General features: G+C 42.1%; 1 protein-coding gene across 1 annotated transcript in view; it reads left to right on the top strand.

Annotated features, from left to right (window-relative positions):
- LOC144948080 (uncharacterized) overlaps positions 1-25,194 on the top strand; it is a 114,287-nt gene that overhangs the window by 64,499 nt on the left and 24,594 nt on the right. The window contains exons 14-22 of the mRNA XM_078877511.1: positions 46-163; positions 866-1,053; positions 6,481-6,568; positions 8,183-8,346; positions 10,521-10,573; positions 11,886-11,922; positions 12,728-12,794; positions 16,727-16,842; positions 20,012-20,122. Of these exons, the coding sequence (XP_078733637.1) occupies positions 46-163; positions 866-1,053; positions 6,481-6,568; positions 8,183-8,346; positions 10,521-10,573; positions 11,886-11,922; positions 12,728-12,794; positions 16,727-16,842; positions 20,012-20,122 (942 nt within the window). The remainder of the gene's footprint in view (positions 1-45; positions 164-865; positions 1,054-6,480; positions 6,569-8,182; positions 8,347-10,520; positions 10,574-11,885; positions 11,923-12,727; positions 12,795-16,726; positions 16,843-20,011; positions 20,123-25,194) is intronic.

Raw genomic sequence — 25,194 nt, 5'->3', positions numbered from 1 at the left:
ATTGCATTGAAGTGAACTGATATGAAATGCCTCACTGTCTTGCAGATGACTACGATGTGAAAGCCATCGAGCAGGCTGTAGAGGAGTTTGAGAAGAAAACCCACATGCGATTCCGCCCTCATGGCAAAGAGACGGACTTCATTCACATCCAGGCCTTGGAGGGGTGAGGATTTCACATCCAATACCCACATACTGTACAATACTTTAATAATTCACAGCCAGTACTCACATCTGGAATTCTCATTCAGCACTCAATCATGTTGACATAGATCTTTGTAATTCACAAGCTGTACTGGCTCTGCCTCACCACAGCCAATCCCAACACGTTGTGTGGTTGCTTTGGCCATTGCCAGAGGTGTCAAGTGGAAAAGTGCTTCATAGCTCATCGGATTCATCCAGCCTAAATAGAGATTCTGATTTTGGTCTTGAATGTGCTCGTCTTACACAGTCACTATGCATCTAAAATCACATCTTAGCTGAAGAGAGTTTATTGTTGTCAGTGGAATATTGATTCAAAATAAATGTACGTGTTAGATCACATGAGTAAAGTGTGTGTCGTACACCCTCCTCCACCAGTGGAATATATTTTAGCCTAATTGAAGAGATTTTCAGGACCTTTTACGTCTCGTGAGATGATTTTGCTTCGGATGGAAACGCATTTTGTCTGGCAGAACAAATTGCATTTCTAGTTTACAGCAGTGGTGGGTGTCATAAAATGACAACTTCACTCTTCTGTACTCTTTAGTTTAGGGACTCTACTGTTCCATGCAAACTCATTGTGCCATTTACATAAAAATCTGAAATATACTTTATCTAAATGTATTTAAAATAATCACGTGATCCCATGGATGACTCCTGCTTTCAGGTCTCTCAGCAAGAGCTGGTCGTACGTGGGGAGGCAGGGGGGAGCCCAGGATCTGTCCCTGGAGCCCGGCAAGGTGACCAAGGGCACGGTTCTGCACGAGTTGATGCACGCACTCGGCTTCCAGCACGAGCACTGCCGCAGTGACCGCGACGACCACGTCTGGGTGGTGCCAGAGAACATGAAGCCCGGTGAGAGGGACAATGTGACTCCATCTCTCAGTGCAGGATGAGCATCACCTGTGACTGTTGCTTCCGAACTGCCTCTGGTACTATGAGTGCCGATCCTCCTCTACTGTCCGCGTCTGGGCACTAGCGGTGCAACGATGGATCAATTAATCAATATTAATTATTTATCTAACAATACACGCATGGATGTGTGTAAAATAAACAAGATTTATAAATTCATATGTTTTTTGGATGAGTTCAGTAACCCCCTGCAGCCACTGGAGGCCACTGCATTAAACAGATTGTTAAAAAAATTACCTATTCTTGAATGGAATCAGAACCCTAATCACGACAATTCATCTCGTGGTACCACAACTCACCTCCCTGACACCCCTAGCGGGCAAGAAGGCAAGTCTCATTTGTAATGACTGGAAGCACAATATAGCAGCGTGCCACCCTCTTAACTGATGCTAGGTTGTAAATGTGTTCACAGTTTATTCTTATGTTTAATAGAAGTGTACTGAGCAGACTGGCCTTCCCATTTGACTACAAATATTCTTCAAATTAAAAATAATAATTAACTCTAGATTTGAAGCTTTCTTGACTGCAAGGATTCATACTCTTTGTTTTTTTCGGTAAAGTCACGTAGGTAAAACAATTAATGAAATAAAATAAATGAAAACAACAAATCACGACGTTTCGGAGGCAACACAAGCCTCCCTCATCAGGTGTAAAAAGGCACAGCAAAATAATGTACATCTGGCCCTCAAGATGAACGGATACTCAGACCGTACCATCCGCCAAGCTGTTTCTCCCACCATGCAGAAACAACCACCTGAATCTCCGATCAAAATCATCACGCTGCCATACATAGCAGGCGTTACCAAAAATATTTCCAAAATTCTAAACAAACACAAGATCCATGTCCGGTTCAATACAGTACACAAAATCCGTGATCTGATCCCATCCGTAAAGGATGTCATTCCGGATTTACAGTACAAATTGAGTTGTACCTGTGGTGACTGCAACATCGGGGAGACGAAACGACATATTTCGGACCGAATTCGCGAGCACAAATCAGATTTGAAACACGGCAAAACGAATTCTTCGGCCGTTGCTGATCATTGTTACAACACTATGGGTGATCATGATATTGTTTTTTCTGATACCAAGGTACTCTGCAAGCCGTCTGGATACCACCAAAGATTTGTCCATGAGGCTATACAGATGTACAAACATAGACATAACTTCAACCGAGAAGATGGATTCAAATTGAGCAATCATTGGAAAGATGTGATTAACCATGTTAAACCTCAACCGTGACTCTCCCCCGCTCTGCGTCCTGTTGTATATGTTGGAGTTATGAAATTTTGATGAAAATAATAAAAATTAATAATTTTCCGAAAAATGCGCAAATCGCATTAATTATGTTAATGTGTGTATTGCTATGCATAAATTATGATAATGCGTGTGATTATATGCATAAATTATGATAGTGTGAGTAATCGTATGCATAAACTATGATAATCGCGGAGATAATCGTAGTAATTTATGCGGATGCTTGCGATGATGTTAATGTGAGCAGTTGTGGTAATTAGGCTCAGCTTCGTTTATCCAGAGTTATGTCAATCAGGATAACACGATGATCAATGATTAAACGTTTACCGATTATCCTAGTGTGTGTTATGATATTTAGGTCTCCATTTTCATATCTCATCACAGGATACAGTTATCAAAAATAAGATGGTTTTGCATGGACTTGGAAAGAATCACTCGAACAGTTGGTGTTAAGCAATTTTATTCTAACAAGCATGTGACATTCTATCATGCAGGTCGAACATGCGTCAATAATTCATGAATAACCAAACACTTATGCATTTGCGATATCAAGCATTCGATTAATATGGATAACTAAAATTCTTATGCAATTACGAGATTAAGCATTGACTAAAATGAATGAATAAACACTTATGCATTTACTAAATTGAATAACTCAAAACTCTTATGCATTTTCGATATTGTGCATTCGACTAATATGGATAACTACAATTCTTATGCAATTACGAGATTAAGCATTGACTAAAATGAATGAATGAACACTTATGCATTTACTAAATTGAATAACTCAAAACTCTTATGCATTTTCGATATTGTGCATTTAACGAACTGAATGACCAAAAATTATTATGCAATCGTAACCTCTACCTCTCCACCAGGCATCTCATTAGTTCGTTTTTGTATCGATCACAATCGGCGACTGGCCGAGTTTGAAAACAAGCATGACACATTTCGTTTTGCGGTAATAAAAGCACTTATTGTATCCCCGAGGCGAAAGTATATGTCAATAGATTCATCGGCAAGTGTGAAATCCTTTTAACGGAAGGTTGGAGTCAATGGTGGGTGAGGCGTGTTGCGGGAGAGCGAATTTGGCTCGGTTTTAATTAATTCTTCCGCGAGACTCTAAGACAAAGAAAACTGGTTTGACAAGATTTTCTCTGTGTTTCCTCGAGTCTGTATGTGGGGAGCGATACAACCTCTCTGCCGTCTGTGCGAGTTGCAGCTGACACTTTATCTGCGATGAGGTGAGCAGCGGCGCTTGGCGGCGCTTGGCGGCCCTCGGTAGCTGACGGCGCGGTGGCGCGTTCTTTGTAGCTGACGGCGCGGTGTCGCGTTCTCGGTAGCTGACGGCGCGGTGGCGCGCTCTTGTAGCTGACGGCGCGGTGGCGCGTTCTCGGTAGCTGACGGCGCGGTGGCGCGCTCTTGTAGCTGACGGCGCGGTGGCGCGCTCTCGTAGCTGACGGCGCGGTGGCGCGCTATCGGTAGCTGACGGCGCGGTGGCTCGCTCTTTCTCTCCACTGCTGGATGACGAGTCGGTTCTCGTTGGTTGTCGCTCTGGCGATGAACGATGCTTTCGTTCGTTGCTGGTATTGACGTTGGGTTGAAGTTGTTGGCTCGAGAGTGATAGCTGGAATCTCCGTCCGTTTCACTCGCAGCTCGGCGGCTCAGTGTAGTAATTCTTCTTAGGTGGTGCAGACCTCAGCTTGTCAATGCACGTCGCTACCCCGCGAACATCGTCATTTTGGATGACGGAAGAGCTCCTTCGTTGTTGGCGACGAGATGGGGCTCAGAGCCCTGGCGATCTGTGTTGGGGCCCGTGGCCCGGATGATCTGTGGTGGTGGGGCCCGTGGCCCAGACGATCTGTGGTGGGGGGCCAGGCCCCTGACGAAGTGTTTTGAATGGATTTTTTCCCGGCTTATATTGAGAAAAATCCCCTCCGTTTCCCGAGTTGTTCAAAGTCCGTCATAAAACCTTCCTGTGTGTGACCATCTGCATCCGTGTGTGTGTCCGTCCGTGTGTTTCGCTTGCGTGTTTGTCCGTGTGTTTATTAGCTTTGAAGACACAGCTGTTGTCGTTCTGGAAGGGGGGGGGGCTCGTGACGGCGCCAACGAAGTTATACATTAGCCAGACCGATGATTCGCGTCGAGTTATATATATATAAAAGAGATATTCGAATCCATGTTTTTGTTACTGAATAATATTTGTCGCGACAACCTACGCGTTAAGCGAGCTTAATTATTTCCGCCCTCGCTCGGGGATCATATCTTTTGTCTCACACAGCTTAAGTTGTTTTGGTTTGGAAGTTGAAATGCGACTTATTCCATTATGCCCCAGTTATGCCGAAACCGTGTTCCCGATGTTTCATCGTGACCCGATCTCTCATGGAGATGTTATTCCTTGCGTGTGCAATTTTTTGCTGTCCGTGTTGTGGGAAGACAAAGACGGTTGTTTCCACGGTGGAAGCGCCCGGCGCATGCGCTTATTTATTTATTTCTGAGAGCGTGTTAATTTCCTTTGAGCCATTGCCCGGGAGTTTTATTGGTGTCATTTCCCGGCTTTGTGCCTGCGTGTGGAGATCCTCTCGGAAAGACAAAGACGGTCGTGTTGCTGCTGTTGTTTTCAGGGGGTTGTTGTGTTTGGTTAATTTTGAGAGCCTTATTCACCGTTAGCTCCTAGGATATTCACTTTAATTCCGTACTTATTATTTGACTTCTTGTGATTATTTAATCTGATATCCCGGCTAGGAATTTTGTTTTGGAGCGAAATAGATGCCATAATTGTTCTTCGATGCTTCGGCCCGGCCGTGTAGAAATTCTATGAAGGTAAATAATGTCAGTATTTAATTAACAATGATGGGTCGCGATTCTGGTGCAGACTGTAGTCTGATTTTCAATTGTAGTGAGGATGGATACTGTTTGCTTACTTCATGGCTAAGTTGTACTAGTTTGTCTAACATGGTTCAAAACCCGTTTGTGTTTTTTTTTATCGTTAATGTTGTTCCTTTGTTAAGAATATAATTATATATTTCGTGGCCTGGTTTTGTACTTATCAAAGGGTTTTTTTTTCTTTACGAAAGGATGTTTCTTTCAGAACCCCCCGGCTACCATTCCCCCCTCCCTTGTTCCTCTTGTGTGAAATTCGGGGAGTTTTTATGATCTTGATTACCCTTCTTTCATGCCCTCTTTCCTTTGAAATGAGGTGTGCGCACATCTGTGTTAGTGTGTGGGGACCTCTGTGGGAGTGTGGGGGCGTGTCCGTTCTCACGTTGCCCCGTGTCTATTAAAAAACGATATTATCTATGTTGGCAGAATAATTCTTAAAAAAAAAAAGAATTTTAAAATTAAAAAGGGGGGCATATATCCAACAGTCCCCCCTCCCCCATCCGGGGCTCCGTCCTCCTTCTCTATCACCTTCCTGGCTCCACCCACATCCCAACCCCCCCCCCCATCCTGCGCCCATCCTCCTTGGCTCCTCCCCCTCCTCTTACCCTATACAGTATAACAATGTCTCATCACAAATAACTCTCGCTACAGTTATTTTGCTGTGCCTTTTTACACCTGACGAGGGAGGCTCTTGTGTTGCCTCCGAAACGTCATGATTTAATTTAGTTTTCATTTATTTAATTTTATTAATTGTTTTAATAATTAACTATTACAAATGTATTCGAATTTAATTTTATAAACGGTGGCAATTCTAACTTTAATTTATTGTTCATTTAGAAATCTGATACATCTGATTGGTTGTTTCTGTGGTGCTACAACATCCATTTTAGAAACCGGGTTGGGTGCAGGGGAAGTTTCGACTTCCTGAATTTTCCTGAATATGCTTGACAGTTTGAAGTGAAACGTGGCATCAGATTGCTAAATGTGGTTGTGCTAAATGTTCTTCACCTAACCCTGAGCTGAAACAATAATAATTTATGCGTTACACGCTTGTCACTATGTGACAATTACATTTGTTTGGCTGTGTCGGGTGGTGGTGAGCCTTTTGATACAAATTTTGCCAGATCATTACGTGGCCTCACCCAAAACTAAATTACAAATCAGACCGATAATATTCATAGCGAATGTGACAAAGAAGGTTTAACATGTTAGACCATGTTTCTTTTTCAGAATGGCACAATCAAATCTTCACTAAGAAATCACACGCGCATGACGTGTCCGCCCCCTACGACTGCAGCTCCATCATGCACTACAGCATGTACGTGCCAGCCCAACCACTCCCTGTGTGTGCGTGCCTTATACTTCCCCTATATCACAGCGTGTGTGTGCATCTTATACATTCCCTATACTACAGCATGTGTGTGTCTTATACATTCTCTGTACCATATATATAGTCTGTATGTTATACATTCCCTGTACTACAACATGTGCGTGTGCTCATGTATATTATCTTCACTACAGCCAGCACGTGTGTACTAATATACTGACCTTACTGAAAGAGAAGTTTTCTGTTTCTCGTTGTAATTCCCAGCATGCTTCTTACCACCCTTTTTCTGTACTTTTCAGCTTTTGTTTATAATCTGTTTCATTATCTATCTTTATGATTCATATGTCATGGCAGATACTATTCACTGATTTAACCTTTATGATTTAGGAACTTTGGTTTGTTGCTTTTAATGGTAAAATACTATTTTGCAGTTGCACTCCATCCAGCTCCCAATTACCTCTTATTCCATAATTTTGATTCCAGTCCAACTGATTTACCCAGATACACGCACTCGGTTCTGTATTCAACAGGATGGCTAATTTGGCCGCCTTCCGGCTGGACCTGCACACAATTTAAGTTACAATTACAGCAGCATTAAATTTTGACTTAAAACTTTTGTGACTGCAGGAATTCATATTATGTAAAGTCACGTAGATAGAAAAGAAATTTAATTTTTTTTAATAAAATACAATTATCCACTTGATGACGACCGCTTGTGCCGCGATCGAAACGTCGTGAGTTTTTAAATTATTTTTATTTTTTTATTTTGTTTTCTATCTTTGTGACTTTACCGAAAGAACTAAAGAATACAGCAGCATTGTTATCTAAAATTGCAGTTACATTTTCAATGTGATTCTAATTAATTACAAATCATAGAACTAGAATTGTAATTAATCACGGATCTATCTCCTGCTCCTGACCTCTCCTTAGGTCGACGTGACTGTGTGCCGCTGATTTTGCTGCTGTCCAACCCAGACCTTCCCTGCTCATCCCCTCTGCCTCCCTGACACATTTTAATATTTTTTGTCTTCTCAACCTCCTTTGCTTTTGCTTGGCGTTAACCCTATGCCACCTCTGGACCCTTTCCTGACCTCTCCTTGTCCTCGCTCTTAAATTGCACCACCTCTGGTCTCTGTCCTGATCCTCATCTGCCACTGTGGCTGCCTTGGATCTCATTGTTGCTGACTCACTGGTGACGGGCCCCTGGTACCACAAAATTATTCTGGGGCTCATTGGTGATTAGGCACTGGGGCCCACACAGCCTGTCCTGGGACTCGTGTGGTGAAGGGCCCACGAAGATATCACTGGGACTCATTGGTGCTGCCCTGGCTGCCCATGTATCATGATACCTCAACTTTGTCGTGCACAATGGGCTGTCAAAGCTGTCCCACTCTACAGAATGTGTTATGTGTAAATATTGTGTACTCCTGTGAACTGTGACTTTGTGTGATATATAACGACACTCCTGCCCTGCAGAATGTATATTTGTTCATCTAAGTCTTTCATTTGTATACTAATGTTTTAGTTGTGTTTACCAATAATGGCCTGATCAAGGAGTGCTTTGTACCTGGTGTTGTGTGTGTATGTGTGGGTGTGTTCATTCAGGACGGCGGGCTCAGTGGACGAGCGCAACCCAACCATCATCCCTAAAAACCCTGTCCTCATGCTGCACATGGGGCACGGCAACTCCCTGAGCCCCTGTGATATCGTGAAAGTGCAAAAGCTTTATGGCTTTCCAACAACCCGAGTGCTGAATTCTCACTCTGCAGGTGGGTTTACGGAGGTCATTTATTCAGATGTCCTCTTCACTGAGGTTTGTACCATGGCCACGTCATTGGTAGCTGATGTAATTATTTTAAGTCCTTAACCAACCAGATAGTGTGAGAACCTTAACATGAGACCCCACCAATATATTTTTACGTAAAGGTTCTGGTGGTGGGGATGACAAAACTTTGAGATGACCTTCGTACAAACCCATTCATAGGAGACACTGCCAAGTTACAAGATGTACGGAAACTTGCGCTTCTGAAAATAACAGATCTCTTAAAGTAGTACCTTCAAATAATTCAACAACATCAACATTAGCTTATATCTTCACACGAACTCCGTTAATTTCACACAAACTCCGGCCATCCTCGTAGCAGCTTTTGGCTGTCCATCAAACAAAGATGGCCACTGCGTTGCGCGCTTTCAGATGCACTTCTGCGACCGTCTGAAATGCTCTTCCTTCCAACATTAGGAAGCCACTGGAGCTATGCACTTTTACATATAGCCTGAAAACGTATTTCTTTAGAACTGCTTTTTGTATTTAGTTTGTTGTCCTATTCCACACCTCCAATTAGCACGGTTAGGTACGTATGATGCTAAAGAAGTTCAACATACATACATGTATATCTTAAAATAAATAAGACAAGTGTTCGTAATAGTAATTTTTCATGGAGAGGGAATTGCATAAGGTTTCTAGTCTTAAGGTTATCTTCATATCTTGAGTTACAATAGAATGTTAGCGATGGTCGTGTTACATCTGGAATTGGTTGACCACTCCCAGTGCCACCCTTTAAGCTTCACGTGTATAATATACGAATCGTGTAGTAAACAAAACCCCTCAATATGCCCGGAGATGGGAAGCCCTTTTCTACTGACACACTGCGCCTCTCGTTACATTCATGGTATGCACTTGAGAGCTGCTCAGCGTTTCATTCAATGGGAGGAAAATCCTAATTGCACGACGAATGTGCACGATAGGCAGGCCTTGTTCGGGGCAATGTGAGGACAATGTCAACATTACCAATGATTTCTTCACCATCAACAGATCACAATTAAATAACTTGCTGCACAGTCGATAATCCCCAATTGAACAGAGCATCACACTGATAATTTGAAGAAAATATGGCAAAGTGGCTCTCACAAATCCTCGGTGAAAAGCAGAAAGTTCCTATAGCTGTGTCCGAGTGCACTGCCACGCATGCTCCTCTTCACACTCTTCAGCTTTTGTTCCATTTTCGTTGTCAATGTCCATAACCCTGATCCACGGCATAGCAGGTAGTATACACAGAATAACATGTAATTCTTGAGGCACATTGGTATGTTTATTTTAATCGTGAATTCAGTTTCACAAAAGAACTGTGGCCTACTTTCTTCCACATTTTCATTCATTATTTTTTCGCAGTCCACCTGCGGTAACTGTCTTAGGTACACCCACAACATTGTTGAGTGAATTTGTTGTATGTGAATTTGTTTTGCTCATTATTATCTTGAGTCAACTCTATAGCTTTCTTTACAATGTTATGCGGTCATTTCCTATAATTCAAAATAATAATTCTCGTCATTGTGGAGACTATAAATAACCAACTGAATAAGCAGACATCGTTCCTTCGCACATCCATCTTTTAAGTAAAAAAAATAAAAGTATTTCTTACACAACCTATCGTCCACACGACCATCTGGAAGTCTAGATATTCAGCAGAATTTATTCAAGACAAAAAACTACGAGCTGTTTTTTATATAGTGTCTCCTTACCATTAGAGTGAGGCTAGCTTCAATCAATGCTGGTGTACTGCCAACACTTACAGGCACGGACCCTCTATGATACAGGTCCTCGTTAGATGTAACATATAATACGTAACTCACGTTAATCGTAAGTGTGACTGTGAAGAATATAGAAAACAAAATAGATACGCAGACAGCATGTCTTTTTTACATATCCATCTCTCTACATACATTATGACACTGTTTCTTACACAACCTATCAACCTTCTGGGAGTGCATAATTTCACGAACATTGATTGAAGTACAAACATACTATGGACTTCATGATGAGGTTATTTGGGTTTGAGCTTACATATAAATGCGTCATTTGGCTTTTTAGACAGATGTATGAACAATAAGAATTATTTTATATATTTATGTTTTTGTTCATTGTGCTTGTGTGCTGATTTGTCAGATGTGATAGCACATGGAGGTCTGGAGAACCATGTGAACATATCCACAAAAAAGGTGAGAGGGATGAAGCAGTGGGAAACATGACTATAAATTGTGTCAGCTTTAGTTAAAAGTTATTTTATATTTTGTGGGGAGCAGACGTTGCATTAGTATGGTAATTTTAAGTTAATGTTTACGTACAATGGGGTTCTTTAAAAGTAACGGCCATTAAGGTTTTCCTGTGAAACTGCCAGACCTACATTACTGCAAACGCATAGCGAAAGGACCGCACGCCTTCACACTGCTCGGTGCAGTTTGGATAACACGCAAAACGGTGTTTCAGTTGCAAGCAAAATGGCTCAACAATGAGGCATAGCCGAGTTCCTGCTGCGACAGAAAACGAGATTCTTGTTTGGTGCACACGGCGGGAACCGGAGGGGTGTTGTATTATCGTTCATGGGTGAATCGTTTTTGATCCCACACCACAAGTGGTCATGGCAACCCATAGCCACGGGAGTCTCACTGCGCCGGTTTCACCGACTTTGTTCACAGATGGTAAAATAGCACTGATTGCACTAATGAGGTATAAAATTACGTTTATGTGGGTAAATCTGTAGACTCCTTTTCATGTAATTTACAACTCTTTAGTTACTAAGGTTTCTAATAGATACATTCAATGACATTACCTCATAATTCCAGTGTGGTTGTTATTTAAAGAATGTTTATGCATTTTCGCAAGGCATTCCCTGTGGAGGGTTGAATGCGTGGTATTGCCGCTGTGGGTGTTGTTGGCCGCCACCACTCTGCTCACTCAGTTGGCTGCTCACGTTTCCTCATGGAGACACCACAGTGCCGCCGGTGCAGCAGTGCTTAGTGAATGAGCTCACTAAGCTCCGCTGATGTCAGGCCTGTTCACTGGCTTTTTTACTTTTATTCATTTATGATTGTTATGGATATGGAGTAGTTTCATCATGAGTTCATATTTCATTATTTTGCAAAGTAATTGGTATGTCCTTTGGAGCATGATTTTAAATCAATAAAAAAACAAATTACACAAATTAAAAAATATTGTCCGGTTTTTCACAAAATGTTACTTTAATTGGTCGAACAGTTTGAGTTCAAACCAAGAGTGTGCTACCAAAAAGAGGAGTGGCAACAAAATCCCCCAGTGTGATGGGACAGCGCAGGGAGGGCTCATCCCAGACAGAGAGCCCTGCTGTGGTAGCAGGGTGCCACCTCCCAGACCGGCAGTCCCATTACTGTGCCACCAGGCCGAGCAGGGAGAGACGAGGCCACATCCTGTGGTCCCCTGTGCACCGTTGTGCTCGTCTTGCCTCCTGGCTCTCGGTGCTGATGGTCGTCGTGGTTTTGTTTGTTCTCTCATCAGACAGAGGAGGAGGTGAAGGAGGAAAAAGCAGCCAAAGGTGAAGTTTACATGTGTTATAAAGAACACAATATGGAGCCTCAGGGGATTTTATTTTACAATTACAGTGATCCACCAAAATGTATTTGAAAGAGTATCGATGTAATGAATACTATGTTTGTATCGGTCACACCTTAACACTTGTAAAAAACCAATGTCTATCACGATATCAATGCTTTTTGTAAGATTTTTTCATGGAGCTGTTTGGAGATTTTCTATACAATTTGTAAAGGAATTTCACAAACCGGCACTGATCAGTGTGGTGAAGTACGGTCAAGCCATCCCCATGACCAACAAGTCAGCGGATGCCGTCATTCAGCAGTTGATTGGCACTGGTCTGTAACGTCTTATATTATTATTTTGTTTCCACAATAAACCCCCCCCCACCTGGAGAAAATCCTTGCCTATGAGTGGAGCACCAAGCCCGTGCACACAGTACAGTAGAGCTGGGACAATTAGTCAACTAGGTCGACTAATTGAATACATTTGCAGTTGACTATTTTGTGGTTGATTACTCAGGCCCATTTAAAAATGGCGGCGGGCACCACATCCTGACTCCTGAAGGTGGGAACCCCCTTTGAGCCATGCCCAGTGTGACGCGCTAATAATGCTGATGATGTCACCAAGCCCCGCCCATGATCTCTTAATTATTTGTGACATTTTAAATGCATTGTGAAGTATGTTTTTAATGTTTTACAACTACATTCCAAAGTTTATGCCTTAACCTTTAGTTGCTTTTCAAATTCTTAGAAGGACCCACTAATATCTAACCTGCCCATCTTGTGTTGTTGCTCACTTCTTTACAGTGCGGGCATTAAACGCAAAAGGAGACCCAGTTGTTAAGGTCATCACGGAAGTGGAGACGCAATGCACGTGAGTATCATCCTTAAAGTACAATCACAAGACATTCTGGGTACAGAGGGCACTACAAGAGACACTGCTGGTCCAGAGAGCCCATGCAACATCATTGAGGACAGCACTCCAGTCTAAAATACATTGTAAAATATTAATATTTATGTTGTTGATTAGGTTGGGTGTTGAAACCAATCCTGGTCCCATTACTGCCAAATCTTCTCCAGTACTCACCCATAACTCAATTGATTAAAAAAAACAGACAGTCTTGGCTTTCATATTCTTGGTTCTTTCGGTAAAGTCACGTAGAAGGGAAATAATAAAATAAAACAATAAAATTCTCACGACGTTTCGATTGCAACACAAGCAATCATTATCAGGTGTGAAAACCATAGCAAGAACATTTGAAAAAAGTGGCGTTTTTTTCTTAATGTTAGCACCACGGACAGCAACTGGCGGTTGTTCAGATGGACGAGTCCATCTATGCTCGTAACAGAGGAGGGGGGAGATAGAAAGAGAATGGAATGCGGTCTGAAAGTCACCGTAAGCGTGAACACAATCAATTAAGACCCGAAATGGTTTATCAAATCCTTCCAATGATTGCTAAGCCAGAATCCATCTTCTCGGTTGAAATTGTCTCTGTGGTTGTATATGTGGATAGCCTCATGAACAATACTGTAGTTTTCACACCTGATGATGATTGCTTGTGTTGCAATCGAAACGTCATGAGAATTTTATTGTTTTATTTTAATTATTTTATTATTTACCTTCTACGTGACTTTACCGTAGGAACCAAGAATATGAATCCCTGCAGTCACAAAAGCTTTAAATCGAAATTTAAAAGTCTTGGCATTACCCATGTTAATATTTGGAGGCATTATAGCTAAATTGGAACAATACATTTTTTTTTTCAATAATCCGGACATCTTCTGTCTGTCTTAAACATGGCTTCCACTAATATAAATCCTAGCCTAACAGATTTTGAAGGATAAAATATTTTTTTATTAGACAATTAAGAGGACGAGGAGGTGTGGCAGTATATGTGAAAAATAACCTCCCTTGATGACACTCTACCACTGTATCTGACCATGGCTCTTTTGAAATTATTACACAACTAATTTCTTCTCCAGGTAACCAATACTTTACTCCAATGTGTTGCTATAGACCACCAAATAGCAAAATAAAAATATATCTCTGGATAAAATGATGTCACCCATTACAAAAGGTGAGGTATTAATCATAGGGGTTTGAATTGGAATTTGCTAAACCCACCACATTACATGCAATTGGACTTTACAATCTAAACCTATCGATTACTTCAACCACTAGACCTAGTATAAAAACTTCAGATCGCTTGTCCATACTTGCTATTCTTAGGTAACCATCCCAGTGACCATGCCATTAGTCATACAGAACTAATTTTTAACAGGGATATGATGAGCAGTTTTTGAAAGTGCTTGGACATTTTAAGAACCAGTTCATGGGTTAAGCCAAACATTTATGAATTCATGAAAACGAGAGATATAGTGTGGAATAATGCAAAACATCAAACAACCTCCTTAATTGGCTCACTTACAGAACACTAAGAAGTAGGTGTACTCGCCAAATAAGAAAAGCAAATTTTTATTTTCAAACTATTTGAAATTCACAAAAAAAATCCAAGACTCTTCTGGAAACAATAAATTCAGTTGAAAACAACGGAAAGCAAAATGTTCTCCCAAAAAACCCCTTCCTGGATGGGAAGACATTGGCCATGGATTAAATTCTCATTTTGGATCAGCAGAACACGTCTTTGGCAAAACACCAGAGTAGCATTTCTCGAAATACACCACTGTTCACACTCACTTCTTCCTCCTCACGTACCAACCCTAAAAATGTGACTGAAAGTCTTCGGCCCTACTTCTCGTTTAGTCCCATATCTGAACAGGACTTGCTGCATAAGCTAGCATCAATTAAGACATCGTCATCCACGGGAGAAGACGAGTTACCTGCGTTTGAACTTCTGGCTGTGGAAGATCTCGTCCATAGACCCCTCACACATATTTTCAACCACTAACTCACTGAAGGTATATTTCCGCGAGTGGAAATCCACGATTATTCGTCCAGTATATAAAACTTGCTCCAAAGAAGATCCTTATAATTATTTCACCAATTACTAAAATATTTGAAAAATACTTAAATCACAAATAAACTGCTTCTTAAAAACCCATTATCTCCTGCATAGTAACAGTCTGGTTTTCGAGAGGATTACTGCACTACCACAGCTATGAGAGACAGCTTCAAAAGACTAGAGGACGCCAATTGGCGCCAATTGGCATCCTCTCCAAAGAAAGCTGTCTCTGGTGTGGACCACTTAGTTTCAAAGACAATGTTTTTTGTTTGCATTCTGACCACAAGTATTGTGGTTAATGCAGACATGATTCCTTGTAAAAGGTTTCAGTTTGGTGTTTTAACATCTTAACACCTGTTTTGTTGCCAGAAAAAAGGGGAAAACCTATTCTCAGTACAATAAAATATTTTTTTGTTACCTCTCTGACCAATCTCAAAAGGTACTTAGTGGTAACATTGTTTGGAAATATTAAAATAACAAAGGGTGTTCCACAAGGTTGTGTGCTGGGTCCAATTCTGTTCTTATATTTAAACAATCTTGGACTAAACTGAAATCACTCAGAATTAAATCTCTTTGCTGATGACATTGTCATGCTAGTTTCATGTAAATCTCCAAACGAAGTAAATCAGAATCTCCAACACCATTTTGACTTAATTCAATTTAATTGTCATCACTAAAATTGCTCCTAAATGTCCACAATTTTAAGATCGTGCTATTTGCTTTCAAAAAGAATCCAGTTTCATGCCTTTCACCTATTACGGATATCAGAAACAACATAATTGGACAAACGGAATGCTTAAAATTATTGGGTTTATTGATTCAAACTTACATACTGACCCCATATTGATAACATCCAAAAGAAAATATACAAATATTATTTTCACATTGAGTGCACCTGCAAATTGTTGAAGCTATTCTACCACTGTGACACTGATGAGATCTGAGATCTCTGCAAAATCTCTCGTGATCTCACAGCTGATCCACCAATTGTTTCAACTATATTGGTAATGATGGGTCATTAGCAGGGCCGGATTAAGATTTTGTAGGCCCCTGGGCTACAGGTACTATGAGGCCCCCAGTAATATTTTCAAAAGGAAAACAAAGTTAAAGAAAAATAGAAATTATTTTTACAAGGCTTACTACAAATACAATTCAGCATTTACATGTGAAAGCTCGTTGAGGCGACTTCTGGAATCCGTCTTTTATTCAACTTGTATTACAGCTTTCCTTCACACTGCTGACAGGCAGCGTGAGAGGGACAGATAGAGAGAGAGACACACTGCCACGTGGCAACCCGGAGCCTCGCTCCCACGTGGCCCCCTTCCTCTGTTTGTTCCCGTTCTGACCACGTGTCGTTCGTCTCCACCCCTATTTAATACCCGGGTCACGTGGTACGTTTCCGCCAATCCTCGTTAGCCTCCATGGAATATTCCAGGCCCCCTCGTAAGCTCCCAGGACCACGCCCCTGACTCATCTCCCCATTGGCTGTGGCCAAAGCCAGCAGAACCAATCCTTACAGCTGTCACCTTTCCATTACGTCAGGGCCACGCCCCTAGGCTTCCCCCCATTGGCTATAAACCAGGACCGGCAGAGCCAATCATCATGACGAGTTGTGATACGTCAGTGAGCCGGATATATCCTCACATTACACATAATTGCATTCTCTGTAACAGTATTGGCTATGCATTGCAGATAAAATTCTGTTTGCTGCTGTGTTTCTCTGCTTCACACTCCGTGTTGTCTCACTGGTGTGATGGCTTCATGGTGACTCACCTGGAGAGGCTGCTGGAGCTGTGATATGAGGCTGTGTTACTCCTGGGTCATGCTCTGTGTTGTCTCACAGTTACGACATCTCCACGGTGCCACGCCTGGAGAAGCTGCTGGAGCTTCTGTCTGCCAAGCGCCCGGCGCAGGAGAAGGAGGTGCTGCACACGGCTTACAGAGAGGGTGGTGGCCCAGGTGAGAGTCTCAACGCTCACCCTCTATAAAACTTTTTGTGTATTTGATTTATATACTATGCTCCTAATACTCATTTGATGACATCACCAAATTAGAGCAGCATAAGTAATTACAGGTCAAGATGCGATTCCACTCAAAACAGTCAGCCACCAAACACACAGGAAGCAGCCAAGTCGAAGCTTTTGTCTTTTGCACTAAATGTGCATGTAAAAGTATTTAACTTAAAACCACAACACTATTCAATGTCAAATTTCAACAAGATGTGTAGAACTTGGATTTCCTAGTCAGATAACCAAGAAAACACAATAACAATTAAACTAAACTCAAAACATTCGTCAATAACACTGCCATAAAAGGAATATTATACATATGTAGTGCTGAACTTCACGCGGACAACTTCTTCCTTTTCTGTCGTCACTTTATTTTATCAAACTCAGCACATTTCGCCACCATCCTCCAGCGCGTTCTCTGCTCGCCCGCCGCGCTCCGCCGGCCTCGCTCGCTCCGATCCTCCCTCTCTCTCTCCGTCTCTCCCGACTCCCCTCTCTGCTTCTCCGTCCCACTCCAGCCGTCGCTCTCTATCGGCTTCTCCGTCTCACTCCTCCGTCTCACTCCGACTGTCTCTCCCGTTCCCATTCCACTGCTAGCCTATTCGTCCTCTCGTCTCCTCTTTTTCCCCTGCTCCACCTCTACCCTATTCTACCTCTCATATCTTCCTCGTCTCCGTCTTCGTCTCCACTGCTACCCTGTACTTCTTCTTCTACTCCACTGCTACTCTATACTTCTCGTATTTTCTTCTTCTGGTCCGACCGTCTCCGTCCAGCTCCCAGCACAACCCCCCCTCTTGCCCTGACGCTCCCGTATTTATCCCCGTCCCTATTAATTTCCAATTAATTAACTGGCGTCCCCCCAACGCCCCGCGCCCGCGGCCCCCGCCGCCACCTGTTCCCATTCCCAGAATTTTAGGCGCCACCTTGTCCCTGACAACAACAACCGGCCAATCACTGCCCTGCATCCATAATTGCCTAACGGGCCGTCTCCGTCTCACCCGTTGTCCCCCAGCAACACCAGCATGTCCCAATACGACCCCACTGTTCCCAACCCGCACGTGTTTACAATTACCCCCCTTGGCGCGTGTTAAACCACTACACATATAATAGGTGACGTTTTGGGCATTGAGCTTCTTCCTCGCAGATTATAAAAATAGTTCACATGTCACAAGTAAACAACAACACTAATTAATTATCACTTTCCCAGTAAATTCTACTGCTCAGATTGCAACAGGTCACCAAGTACTACTGTCACACCACAATACTGTTCAAGGATTCGAGATTCAAAGTAAAGTCGTCAACTGTTTGGGTTCATTCATCCCACTTGCTATGCTGTTGTTTTGCATTTAGGCCCATTCTGCGAATAGGGGAATATTCAAGCGTTTTTGTCGTCTTTGTTTATGTCGTGATCGGCTATCTGCCTCCAAGGGACATTTGGCACTTTGGCTCCTGTTAACCCTTTCCCGCTCCAAGATATCTGCAAGTGGCAGGCTGGGTCTCGTTGACCGCAAGCGGTTAGCATTAATTTTATTTAGAGAGGCATAGCACTATGCTCTTTGGTTTTTTCGGTAAAGTCACGTAGGTTAAAAAGAGAAAACAAATAAATTAAATAACGACGTTTCAGAAGCAACACAAGCAACTGTCATCAGGTGTTGACTGCTCCAGCAAAATTACGGTGCATGCAATTTGCCAATACATCCAGGAAAAATGCATACGGAAAGTAAAGCTCACAAAAATAATCATCACGTCCAAAAATACATACGAAGGCACATTCAGTCATGAGTCGGATTTATCGATGTCTGGCATTCAAAAAATCATGCTGCATTCATAAATCAATCAATCTGTCTTTATTTTACGTGCCAATATCACCCTCAATAAAGTAGGAACCGGTACACATAACAGCAGAACGGGAACGGCACAGAGGTATAGAGCAACATAAATGAAATAAAGAAACCCGTCACACCCTCAACGGCTAAAATAGACTGAGCAAAGTAAATTGCAACTGCACACAAAATGAATTGCAACTGTCTACAACAAATACAATAAGTAATGTAAGTCGTGAATAAAACAAATAAAGTAAAGAAATTGCTTTTTTCAACGGTTTTACTTAACTTGACTCCTGTGTCGTGGTCAAATCTTGTAATCTACATTTCGTCCACTTCCCGTTGTCCAATCAATCCCTAATTTTGCACACGTACTCAGATCCGGTGACAATGCATGTCTGTATTAAAATCGGCATCAAATAATCAATTAATTGCCTCCTTTCAAGCAATCAAAAAAAAATCATGGACGTCATATTAATTATATATTTTTGTGTAGGTGAAAAACGCCGCGGTTCTTAAAACTGGAATCGGCTCGCACAAAAAGCAGGTGCCGCGTGTCTCTTGTAATCAAGATGTCGTCCACTTCCCGTTCTCCAATCGAGTTATTTACTTTATAGTGCACTTTAAAATACAACCGTTGTTTTTAAAAATACATTTTTAAGGATTTTTTATTATAGATTTTATGGGAAGGCAAGACTGAATATAATGACGTATTAAAATGTTTTGCTGTGTTCATGTAAAGCCACTGAATAATAAAGCAATTCAGTTTAACCACAGAGTGGCGTGAGTGAGCGTGCCATCATAGCAGCAGGTAAAACGTTTGAGGACCGTCCATGTAAAAACTATTTCTTTATGGAGCAAACTTGAAACATATTATCAACAAAATGTTTTATCTGTGCATGTAAAATGGGGCTGGTGCTGAGAGGGATTAAACATTACCCTGGAATAAATGTATTAATTCTAGATTTGAAGCTTTCGTGACTGCAACGATTCATATTCTTAGGTTTTTTCCGGTAAAGTCACGTAGGTAAAACATCCAAATTAATAAAAATAAAATAAAATAAAGATCACGACGTTTCGGAGGCAACACACCTGATGACGGAGACTTGTGTTGCCTCCGAAACGTCGTGATCTTTATTTTATTTTATTTTTATTAATTTTGATGTTTTACCTACGTGACTTTACCGAAAAAACCTAAGAATATGGAATGAATGTGTTAGAATTGTACTATTTAACTACAAGAGACTCCTGGTTGCTACAAAGTTGTGGATTAATATATAATATAATCTCCTTTAGAGCTGCTCAAGAAAATCCTGGAGTTTCCCAAGGCAGAGTCATACAGAATTCCTCTTCTGCTTGTGGTCGCAAAAATCGTCAATGTTCTGGCTCTTCAGGCAGCAGATGAAGGTAAGGAATGCGTTGTCTGGGCTAGCTCTACATTTTAAATATGAGTTTGTTGATTTTAAGTTCTCAACACTAATAAAACACGTTTTGAGTACTTGAAGGTAATATTTGTAGAATGCAAGCTAGCATCTCTGTCTAGTCATTGCACACTGAGATGAAATATCAGTCCATGCGATTCACTTCAGGCTTCAAGATTTCACAAAAAAACTCTGAGCACTGTACATTTGTGTTTTAAAGTTTGAGGTATAATAAACATGTGACGAGTAAATCAGTTTTGAGATTATCAGCGACATTTCCCATCGGCAGCTCGATCGCCACTTGTTGCAGTTGTTGCAAAGGTCCGCAGTTTGAACTCGATAGGCTACACTGGTAAATACTGCGGGTGCATTAGCCATTAAGAGTACGTGCCATCTGCTCCAACCTGGACTTTAAAGATTTCATAAAGTCCTTAGAACAACAGTTGGCCATTGTGTGGTGGCGTCATGGTCCAAATGTGTTAAATTACTTGTAAATTACTTAATTAGGAAATACATACTAATTGTCGCCCTCTACTTTGAAAACGTATCAAGACCCTGATGTTAGAGTCTTGAGACTCAGTGATAATTCCGAGGTAAACAAGTGTAATGATATATAATTATTACGAATCATTAACATATAGCTATGTCACCGCACTGCCACGACATGTGCTTGGACTGTTATAGGAGTCACAGTGTGTGAGAAGAGTTATTTTCTTCAGCAATCTAAGTACCGTATTTTCCCGCATATAACCCGCGGGGTATACCACTTTTTACAAACAAAACAAGACCCTGCGGGGTGTATGGAGGTGCGGGCTATCCCAAAAATATTTTACACGTGTGACATGTCATAACTCGTTTAATGTTTTCATGGTATGACTAGCCACTATGCAACACTTACCTTTGACTAAAGCACTGCTGAATAAACCACTCACACTAAAATTGTACATGTTATCACGTTTTTAATTATTCGAATTGTTTGTACAATGAAACGACAATGTTTAAAGTAGGCGCAATTTGTTTACCGTAATACTTTCAGTGGCTGTAGGGGGGTGCGAAAGTTTCAGCTGAGGCTATGGATTGCACAATGGGAAGGGCCTTAACAAGCGTCTACCAGAAACGGAATCATAATTGCTGAGTCCCTTAGGTCGCTGCTATTAGCTGAGCACTATACAGTCGCGACCATGAACTTCCAATGGCTTTGTTGCCAGGAGGCAATGGCGTACCGTAGTGCCACTATCTGAAATTAGTTTTACACAAAACGCTATTTATTGCGGGGTATATGTGTCTGCGGGTTATATGCGTATGCGGGCTATATGCGGGAAAATATGGTACATCACTTATTATGTTTAGTTATTTCGGTAAAGTCACGTAGATAGAAAACAAAAATCAAAATTAAAAGCAAAAAACCCACGACGTTTCGGTCGCAACACAAGCGGTCTTCTTCAGGTGGAAAGAAACGTGACTTTACCGAAAGAACCAAGAATATGAATTCCTGCAGTCACGAAAGTTCTAAGTCTAAATTTTACATCACTTAGTGCTGTCTAGTGCCATCTCTATTCTTGCAATACTTGGAGCCCACTAATGGAACATCTGCGCCAGTTAGAAACATTCAGGCTGGCCTGCCTATTATCCATCCTGGGTTTAACCATGCTGGATTTCATGTGAGGGCTTCAAAAATCATTGAAAGATCTAGACAGTTCCATCGGTGAGCTCCTCTGACAGGCAGGGCTGTGTTGGCTGGGGCATGTAGCCCACATGGCCAGCCACCGCATACCAAAAAAGCTTTAATTTGGCCAAAAAGAGGGGGTTAATGGGCATGGCATGGGCTAGAGAAGAGATAGATTGATGTGGTACACCTCTGATTAGCATGGTTCGCTATATGTGGTGCGAAGGAAGTTCAACATGCATACATACAAGATGATATGGAGCTGATTGGAATTGCCAATAACTGCTACAAGCATTGTCAAGATCGGCCTCTGTGGAGGACGTTATTGCACAGTTGGAGGAAGTCGTCCTCCAACAACAGCGGAGGGCAGAGGAGTGATGCTCGCAACAATGAGCAAAGTGCCAGACGGCTAAAACACAGCAATTGACACAGTAGGGGGCACAGGTGGTGCATCTGCCAGTCATCTCAGTCAACCCATGACACCTGGGTCTGTCCAGTCACCTGCCAGCAAGCCTTCGACACTTCACGTGGCCTTAAAGTGCACATATCCTGGCACAAGTACCATGGTGACATCACCGCCACTTAGTTCCGAATGGCAGTTATTGTTAGTGAGAACGCGGGTGTATGCCGACACGAGTAATGACGGTTCTAAGGCTGGTCCCAACTGCTCCTATGTTTTCACAGAAATGTATGCATTCCCCTTACGTGAATCACATAGGGACTCGAAATTGGGACATATATTGGCCTACGCAATTTATAGTAATGCTTAAGCCATTCAGTACTCAGACCCCTAGTATAGTGGGATGGTGTGGTGTGATGGTGTAATGGACTATAATGGCCATGATGGGCCACTCTGATATTTTAGCAAATTAGTTAAACTCCTAGATTAATTTAGCCTGTAGACATATTATTGCTAAGCATACACACTGATTAGCTAGAGAGAACTTTGTCACTTCATTCCATTTCCCGCCAAGTTTGCAGAGTCAATAATGGTTAATGTATTGCTGGTGATGGTTGCCGGCAGCAATTTCTCTAAAATTGCTGCATTCGATCATAACTTTCACAATCAGAATCAAGGTCATCCATAGAGGGGTGCGGGGCCAGGGGTAAATCACACTGTGTGGGCCCCCTGGCGCCTTCAAACTAAACCGGAAGAGTTACATCTGACACCGTGATGTTGAAGTGCGGGGCCACCAAAAGCGCAGGGCCAACGAAGCGCGGTGCCACCAAAGCGCGGGGCCACCGAAGTGCGAGGGCCGGGGTGGTCGCCATGATTGGCTGTACTCTAGGGACGGCTGTGATCGGATTGCAACAGCACAGCCATAGGGTCTGCCAAGGGTTGTGGGCTTCTCCTGTGAGTTCTGGCAGCATAGTTTTACACTGTGAACCTTCTCATACACTTGGCGTGACGGGCTTTTTGTAAACATTGTCAGACCTAAGTCTGCATTGAAATCTTAATTATTTTTCTTAACATATAATAATAGGTTTTTTTACCATTTTTTCTGGCAACAAAACTGACACCTTTTTACAAGGAATCATGTTTGCATTAACCAAAATCCTGCGGTCAGAATGCAAACAAAAAACAACTCTGATAATGTGTGCGTTGTCTTTGAAATTAATTGGTCCACACCAGAGACAGCTTTTCTTAGATCCCAGTCTCACATGGTGTTGGACCAGATGACGCCAAAAGGCGCACAACTCAAAGATATTTTTATTTTCATTTGTTGACTTGAAATTTCTGGTCTCTTTTAATCATATACATGCTAGGGTAGTCGAAGCCTTTATTAACAAGTTTACAGGCACTAAAACTTGGCTCCTGAGAGGTATTGTAATCTCAGCATATGGCTACTCAAGCATTATTTTGTAGTCTAAAAATAATTAAATTACTCCCCACTTGGCATTATTTAGCATTCATTGTGATCGCTACTTAAATGTTGGCACACATTAAAAAAAACAACCAAGAGACTCAAACATTAAGTTAGGTTATGTTCAGTTATAAATAATGTTTCTAATCACCATCTTGATACAAACTTGTTACTCCCACTTTTGCGACTGTTTTTATTTATGGTGATGTGATGTATAAATCTGCTCAAATTACAGTTTTAAAATCTCAATGCCTGGCATTCCATTAAGCCTTGTGCTTTATTATTTATTATTATTACACTTGTTCAAACTTGGTCCATCATGCCGGCACATAATTGTCTACAATTGCACATGACGTCATTGGATCTTTAATGTAACTGCAGAGACAACAGAATTCCTATGCTCAGGGCCGAGAGTGAGTGGTGGAGTTAGAGAATCTCCATTCACCATCGATGTTTCTCATTCACGGAACACTATCGCATCCCTATTACATGCAGATCTCGCTTAGCATGACCCCGTAGAACGCTGATTTGTTATAGCGCTCTTTATCCTGGAGATTTTTTTTACGAAAAATCTAAACAGTGCTTACGAGTGAGAACACGAAGCAGTGTCGGACAAGGAAATGTACACGCCCTCATCATTCACTCAGCCAATGCGAGCGACAGAGCCAGCCAGATCTCACCCCCTGCAAATTGATTTTCACGATTCATAATCACGATTACATAAAACCAAAAAAATATTTGTTTAGCCAGGAGAGAACTCACGAGACCAGGATAGAGTATCAGGCGTCACCTAAAAGAGACCTCACCACAGAAATTTAGACTGAGTGCATCACTAAGATCACAGAGGACCTGGATCAATTATCTGGGGGATTGGGAACACAGGAGCTCCTACAACCTCATATTAAGCCCTCATTGCTCATACAAAATAAATCACGCTATTGGGAACGCATCTCCATAAATACAATGGTACTAGCATAAGTACCCGGCGTTGCCCGGGTGAAAAATATATTTCTTAATAACCTTACATATATACACACCCTCACCACTCACCACTCACCCTCACCACTCTCCCTCACCACTCTCCCTCACCACTCTCCCTCACCACTCATCCTCACCAATCACACCCTCACCAATCACCACTCACCCTCAACACTCACCCTCACCACTCACCACTCACCCTCACCATTCACCCTCACCACTCTCCCTCACCACTCTTCCTCACCAATCACACCCTCACCACTCTCCCTCACCACTCTCCCTCACCACTCATCCTCACCAATCACACCCTCACCAATCACCACTCACCCTCAACACTCACCCTCACCACTCACCCTCACCATTCACCCTCACCACTCTCCCTCACCACTCATCCTCACCAATCACACCCTCACCAATCACCACTCACCACTCACCCTCAACACTCACCCTCACCACTCACCATTCACCCTCACCACTCTCCCTCACCACTCTCCCTCACCACTCATCCTCACCAATCACACCCTCACCAATCACCACTCACCACTCACC

This window comes from Lampetra fluviatilis, chromosome 3 (assembly GCF_964198595.1).
Source record: "Lampetra fluviatilis chromosome 3, kcLamFluv1.1, whole genome shotgun sequence".
Lineage (NCBI taxonomy): Eukaryota > Metazoa > Chordata > Hyperoartia > Petromyzontiformes > Petromyzontidae > Lampetra > Lampetra fluviatilis.
The sequence above is the reverse complement of the archived record's forward strand: the minus strand, read 5'-3'. Positions and strand labels throughout refer to the sequence as shown.